The 7,787-nt window shown below is 32.2% G+C and overlaps 1 protein-coding gene across 1 annotated transcript; it reads left to right on the plus strand.

Annotated features, from left to right (window-relative positions):
* Positions 1–225: 225 nt before the first annotated feature.
* Positions 226–6,034, plus strand: LOC139840683 (pyruvate kinase isozyme G, chloroplastic-like). Its single transcript, XM_071830934.1, has 12 exons — positions 226–638; positions 1,112–1,363; positions 2,334–2,499; positions 2,578–2,712; positions 2,839–2,949; positions 3,045–3,133; positions 3,874–3,936; positions 4,106–4,281; positions 4,652–4,751; positions 4,885–5,033; positions 5,304–5,412; positions 5,921–6,034. The coding sequence occupies exons 1-12, from the start codon at positions 405–407 to the stop codon at positions 6,032–6,034; spliced, it is 1,698 nt and encodes a 565-aa protein (XP_071687035.1). The 5' UTR covers positions 226–404.
* The last annotated feature ends 1,753 nt before the right edge of the window (positions 6,035–7,787 follow it).

Below are 7,787 nucleotides of genomic sequence, written 5' to 3' on the forward strand. Positions count from 1 at the left end.
TTCTTTGCCGTTAAAAGAAAAAAAAAGCTTTGTGGTGTATAATGGAGGGACCAACATCACAATTATTTCAAAAAAAAAAAAAAAAAAAAAATGAGTGAATGAAATGTCGATACTATGAAAAAGCCAAAAGACTATATAGTGTCTCAAGTATCTGAGGCAATAAATAAAAAACGTGGAATACGTTAAAATTAGAGTACCCCAATATTTATCATGTGAGAAATGTAGGCGTTTGGTCCATAATTCGCATCCGCATCAAATGAAATTATACCACGATATTCCCCTTAGTGTGGGCCCAGTCAAAGTCCAATTTCGTGGACGCAGCCACAGCGGCAGTTGAACAACTACAACACCAATCCCCTCCGTCATTGACGTCCAAGTTCAACCGTCCGATCAATCTCTCTCCGATGGCGACAATCAATTTACACACTCCGTCACCGGCCTTTAAGTCCGATTCCGACCGTCGTCTCTCGTTAGCCAAAAAACTCAACGGATCATCGCTCTCCGTTTACGAATTCTTCAATTCGCATCATCAACAACAACGTGTACGGAATTATGTGCATTCGATTGCAGTTAAGTCGATGAAGATTGATGAACACAGTCAGGAAGCCGCCTTTTCTGCTAACGGTCCTATTTTGCCGGTAAAACCTCTTACTCTGTACGTATATTATTATATATCTATTTGTTTAGCATTTTAGGTTGATGAGTTTTTGAGTTTATTTAGGCGTTGATAATCCATTGATATGCACACTTGTTAGCTAAAATAGTTAAATATTTATGCTGTTTGAACTACGCATTTGTTGCAGAATAATGAATTCGGAGTAATAAATACTATTAAGGTTAAAGTTTGTATAAATTTAGAACACTTTTACATCTAATCTAGAATAATATGACTCAATGACACGATGTTAGTTTATCGAAATAGAATTAAGATGTATACTTGAGTGTATAGCTGAGTCTGGGCATGTGAGTACTTTGCAGTGTATGATTTGTAGTGTGTATGTGATATACAACATACTTGTGGCCAATTTTGTATTATTCATCAGTTGTAATGGCTTATATCTCTGGTTTTGTTACTGAGAAGGATGACCTAGGTTTTTATTTTGAGTTTCAGTCTAGTGAGAACAGTTCGAGGCTTCCTCAGATTTCTCCAGATGCTCAAAGGAAAACAAAGATAGTTTGTACGATTGGTCCTTCAACGAGCTCAAGGGAAATGATATGGAAGCTGGCTGAAACAGGGATGAACGTGGCACGTCTAAATATGTCACACGGTGATCATGCGTCACATCAGAAAACCATTGATCTTGTCAAGGAATATAATGCTCAATTTGAGGAAAAAGTTATAGCTATAATGTTGGATACTAAGGTATGCGTTTGGTATATGGAATGCTATTATCATCTTATGCCTGTTAGTATTTTGTTTGGCGTTATATTTAGTTCAATGTGAAATAGATCTATTTCACGACCATAGCTTACCATTAGTTATAGCAATCGTGCACTTTCGCTATTCTACGTGCTTTTCATGAAATTACTTTTTTATCAGTTGAACTTTAGGTGTCAAAACCTATATGATATCAAAGCTCTGTTGGAAATTTTGAATGATGACCAAGAATAAGCTTACAATTTCGTCTAGTTTAAGCCTTTTTGAGCTTTAACATGACCCCGCCATTCTGGTACCATCTTTATCATTACCATATACAGGTGTTGAGCTTATAATTCGGTTATAGGTGCCTAAAACTCCACACTCTGCCATAATATGAATATGGGTCCAAATGATGGTGCTTTTGGATGAATATAAATGATCTCTCTCTGTGTTGAACTTATAATTCAGCTATAGGTGCTCTGACATAATATCAATATCGGTCCAAATGTTGGCTTTTTTGGATGAAAATACCATTAGATGATAAAGTAAAGCTTGTGATCATTGACAAAGTAAAACGACAATAACACCCTCTTTGATCTCTATCGTACTCATCCTGATTGGCAGAAACAAAATCTCAACACAGTGTATTAGTGTATACTAATCAAAATTAGAAAAATAATCTTGATCTTTTAGTTTGGATTAAAAATTCATGCCTCACAATAAGAAAAACAGAGCTTTGAATTGAACCTAATACCTCAACTTACAATTCAACCAGAAAAAGAAAAGCATAAAACTTTATGCAAACTGTTGAGTCTATATTCAGTAAGCTACATCAAACTACAATATGACTCCAGTCAGTGTTCGTCTGCTAATCCATTATGATAATTGATGAGCATACTTTATTGTTACCTTTATGCACAATGCATAAATTTACTGAATCTAAAGAATGTTGATATAAATTCTATTGCTTCAGGGACCTGAGGTCAGAAGCGGAGATGTATCTAAACCAATCCTTCTTCAGGAAGGACAAGAATTCAACTTCACTATTAAAAGGGGAGTGAGCACAAATGACACTGTTAGTGTAAATTATGATGACTTTATAAATGATGTCGAGGCTGGAGATACACTACTGGTTGATGGTAAGAGTTCCCTCACCATACTCAACTGATACTTTGATTAACTCATGCATATATTTTACATTACCTTTTTTCTTGTAGGTGGCATGATGTCATTGGCTGTTAAATCTAAGACCAAAGATTTAGTTACGTGTGAAGTCATTGATGGTGGAGAACTGAAATCAAGAAGACATCTCAATGTACGCGGGAAAAGTGCCACTTTACCATCAATAACAGGTTAATAAAATATATTTTACAATTAGCATGAATATGTCATATCAATCTTATGCTGTCACAAATTGATCTGCTGCAGGGTTATTTATGTTTACTTCGATTGCATGCTAACCAAGCTTAATTATACAGATAAAGACTGGGAAGATATAAAGTTTGGAGTTGACAACCAGGTTGATTTTTATGCTGTCTCATTTGTGAAGGATGCTGAAGTGGTTCATGAGCTTAAAGATTATCTCAAAAGTAAATTCTATGTTTTGCTATGTTCAGATTAATTTGTTTATATACTAATTTTATTTGTGTATAGTTGACCGAGCTTTCACAAATCTTTTTTGTAGGCTGCAATGCAGACATCCACGTGATTGTAAAAATTGAGAGTGCAGACTCAATAGTTAATCTTCCATCTATACTCGCGGCGTCTGACGGGGTTTGTTTCTATCAACTGCTATCCCTCTTTTTTTTTTTTTCATTGTTTTTTAAAATTATCTTTTAGTTATAATTAAGAGGAGAATATGTTGGGAAATATTCAATGGTTGCTAGATGAACCTAACAGTTAAATGTTCAATTACTTGTCTGAAAATGCTTCATAAACATTGCTTTTGTGGTAATGTTGAAACTACACTAATTATTGAGGCATTTAAGTGCCACCTCCAAGACAAAAATACGAAGCTTAGAAACATATGTGATGAATTTAGCCTCATATGGGAACTTCTTGGTACGGGTTGTTAGCGCTTGAACCAAAAAACTTGCTTCACAATATTTTTATATAATCAGTAAGGGTTTCGGGTATTATCAAATAACTCATGAAAGTACAGTTTACACACATTTTGACCGATTGACTTATTTTCTTTAAGCTAATTTGTTTCACTCGTTTGATTCGTTTAGATTAAAATATAAACATAATCAGTAGAAATGAAAATGGGTTGAATTGCTACACGAATAGTTTCATGATTGATGTCTGCGTCTCTTATTAAAACATTTTAAATATAGCTGTTGGTAGTCCCTATGATCTAGCTGCTTCCCGCTATAATCAATTTAAAAAGAGCTGTTTGTCTGAGTTCAGTGAATGCTTTGATACCACTTACTACTATACTTTTTTATCTTCTTATTATGTGAGATTTTCAACTTCATTAAGATCATGTCTAAACTTTCTTGTATCCTTTTTAGGCAATGGTAGCACGTGGTGACCTTGGTGCAGAACTTCCAATTGAAGACGTACCTTTGTTGCAGGTAACATTTATTATAATAACCGAGGTTTGACTTGAATGGTGCAGAGGACTCACATTTAATTGTTTTAGCGACCAAGGGTGGTTACACTGCCATTGCAATTTTTTTTTCCTAAATTATTTAGAATTTATCAAACATGGATTAATGCCATAGCTGTCTATTGTTTGATCAGGAAGAAATCATTAGAAGGTGCCAAAACTTGCAGAAACCAGTTATAGTAGCAACGAACATGCTAGAAAGCATGATCGATCACCCAACTCCTACAAGAGCTGAAGTTTCTGACATTTCAATAGCAGTACGACAAGGTGCTGATGCCATTATGCTTTCTGGAGAAACGGCTCATGGCAAGTAAGTTGTATAAATTGATAAATGAATTAATATTTGTCACTTGCTTTTGATAGAATGATCTAGAAACTCGATTACTGTTAAAATTAGAAAACTAAACCCTAAAAAATAATTACGGATTACTAATTATTGGATCAAATGCATCTAATGTGATATATATTATCACTACTATAGCTAACTTAGCAAGATTAGTGCTGTTTCTGGAAGTTCATTATTATATCGAAAATAGTATGCTTAATTTGAGTTGGTCATAGATGGATGCATTCATTGATGTTTACAAGTTATATAGAATTAATGCCGATGAAGAGACTGATATTCATAGGATATGCTTCATATTACATGTAATATATATTACTTTAATTAAAATATTTAGGTTTCCACTGAAAGCTGTGAAAGTAATGCACACTGTGGCCTTAAGGACCGAATCAAGTTCAGTTAACACGGTTCCTCCTATCCGTAAATCTGCTTACAAGGTATGTGGTAATCGAGCCTATTAGGTGTCAATCTTGGCCCATTTACTTAATGGGTCGATTTTGGCTTATGCTTTACCTATAACTCGTTTACAGTAAAGTGTATATGATTGGTTAATCTGACATCCTTTTACAGAGCCACATGGGTGAAATATTTGGTTTCCATGCTGCAACAATAGCCAACACGCTACCTACACCGATCATCGTCTTCACAAGAACAGGCTCTATGGCTATCATTTTAAGCCATTACAGGCCATTCTCGACTATATTTGCCTTCACAAATGAGTGAGTGGAGGCATATTGTCATGTTACTTACTGATAAATATGCAACATATGTTCATATCATGTATCATATCACTCTGGTACATGTATCATTTTTTTTTTTTTTTTTTTTTTTTTTGAATGGCAAACTCACACACACCATTAACACGAATATTTACAACTACGAATATGTCCCAAGTGAGACTTGAACCCTCAACCTCTGGTACATGTATCATTGTATACAGTATTTGTCACGAGCAACGTGTTTAAATTACAAACGTATGCTTTGTGCAGAAAACGAGTTAAACAAAGATTGATGCTTTATCATGGTGTGATGCCCATCTATATGGAGTTCTCTGATGATGCTGAAGAGACCTTTTCAAGAGCTCTTAAAATTTTAGTGGTTAGTAATGGCTATTGTTTTTTTTTTTTTGTTTTTTTTTTTTTTAATTTTTTGGTTCTCCATCTCATGATAATTTGACTAGACGCCTAGTTTAATAAAATGCCATAAATGCTACACAACCTTGTGTACACAAATTACAAGTGGTGAAAGGGGCAAGCTAGATGAGAGGGAAAATGGGTCAAAATGTGTTTGCTTCAACACATGTTTTTATGTGCCGATCAAATTGGTCTGCTAGGTTAGGCTTGACTTGTCACCATAGAAAATATCAACCTAAGTTGACCCGTCTTCATATAAATGGGTTGAGTTTGCCACCTTTAGCTCAAATAAATCACTGTCATCATCTCTTGTTATGATAACGAGTATGTAAGTAATTTTATAGAGGAAAAACATTTCAATTTGACACCCTACAGGGGGAGCTGTTGTAAACTATGGATGAAGGTAGTTTTTTGAATTTGTTTCTTTTTTTTTAAAAATTCTCAGTATCATTATATCCACTGTTCTTTGTCAGGGTAAGAGTTTGGTGAAGGAGGGGCAGTATGTTACTCTTGTTCAAAGTGGAGCACAACCAATTTGGCGTAAAGAGTCTACTCACCACATACAAGTTCGTGTGGTTAAAGATTAGATCGCTCGCTTACACAAAGTTACCCTCCACATAAACTTCTTATTTTTTCTTTTGACGGTTTATAAGCTTAGAGTTTATCCAAAATACATGCATAGTTATTCGTCCGTTAAGCCATCTCACCGTTAAGTCTCGAGTAATTTGCAAGAGATATTCAATTTCGAGTGCTACTTATTAGGTTGGTTTTGTTATACGTATTCATTGGATTGGATAAATTGGCCTGCCTGCCTTGTCAAAGAAGAAAGGAAATACAAGATGGTACCTTTTGTAACATATACATGTGAGGATCATTCATATTTGATTAATATGTTGCATGTTTTTATTATTTTGTTGTATCATATCATATAGAAAATGCAGTGTTAAGTTGCTTGTTTCTCCTAAGTTCTTTTTATTCGATGAAAAAAACCCTAATGAATTGACAGCTAACTAATTTAAAGGTAAATGTCATAATCTGTTACCAAAACAAAACTAAAATGTTTATCTATCAACTTTTATTCATAGTATAGTAACTCCTCACGTAGCGGCGAGAAAAATATTATTTTGAGATCAAATAATTGAATAATAATTAATAAGAATAATATATAAGAATAATAAGTTTCAGTTCCAGCCCTACATAAACCTAGCTCTAACTAGTTTCGTTAAAAAAAATAAAAAATTTATACTTTACTAGTTTATAATCGGCGACTTCACAAAATTAATACGAGTATTAGTTATAAATAATTAATTAATCTTATTAATCAGAAAAAAGAAATTCTATGTGTGACGACCCAGAAATTTCCGATCAAATTTAAACTTAATCTTTGTATAATTTCGACACGATAAGCAAAGTCTGTAAAGTTGAGTCTCAAAAAGTTTGAACTATTTTCATATATTCATGTGACCTTCGACTTTCCCCGATGATTCACGAACCATTGCTTGTAAATATGTGGGTATATATAAATACGTGTATATATAAATATATGTATATATATGTATAATAACATGAACATTAATAAACTATTATATACATTTATTGTTATAAATAAATATGTACAATAAAATACATTGTAATAAAAACTATTATTTTATATGTATATTTCTTATATATATATATATGTATATATATATATATATATATATATATATATATAGTTATATTTAATTTAATTATTTAATATATATTTATTTGCGTAGTAAATTTTGTTATTTAAAACTGTTTATATATATATATATATACATAGTGTATATTAAATATAATTAATTTTGAGCTTAAATGGTAAATGTCTGTAATTTTCAGTTGACGTTTAATTATTTTTAAAATAGGTTTAATATATATATATATATATATATATATATATATATATATATATATATATATATATATATATATATATATATATATATATATATATATATATATATATATGAAGTTTTAAAATAAAAGTTGTTCCAAAATTTGATTAAAAAGATAATAGTTTTGATAAATATTTTTTTACCTTTTCAATCGAAGTTTTTGTACTCCGTACATATAAATTAGAACAGAAAATAAATAATTATCGAATCTTTTTGATCAGGTTTCAAACAGGTAATGACCAGAATAAATAAATGGTCTTAATTTAAAATTTTGGGATTTTTAGGAACACTTTTATACTTCAACTGTTTAGCAATGGATACGATATAGTACCCGTAGAAACTGTCGGTGGATTAGTCCCCGGCTGCTTTACTTTTTTTCTTAAATTAACATGTTTTAAATTTAATACTATTATAAACATTATTA

This window comes from Rutidosis leptorrhynchoides, chromosome 4 (assembly GCF_046630445.1).
Source record: "Rutidosis leptorrhynchoides isolate AG116_Rl617_1_P2 chromosome 4, CSIRO_AGI_Rlap_v1, whole genome shotgun sequence".
In the NCBI taxonomy this organism is placed as follows: Eukaryota; Viridiplantae; Streptophyta; class Magnoliopsida; order Asterales; family Asteraceae; genus Rutidosis; species Rutidosis leptorrhynchoides.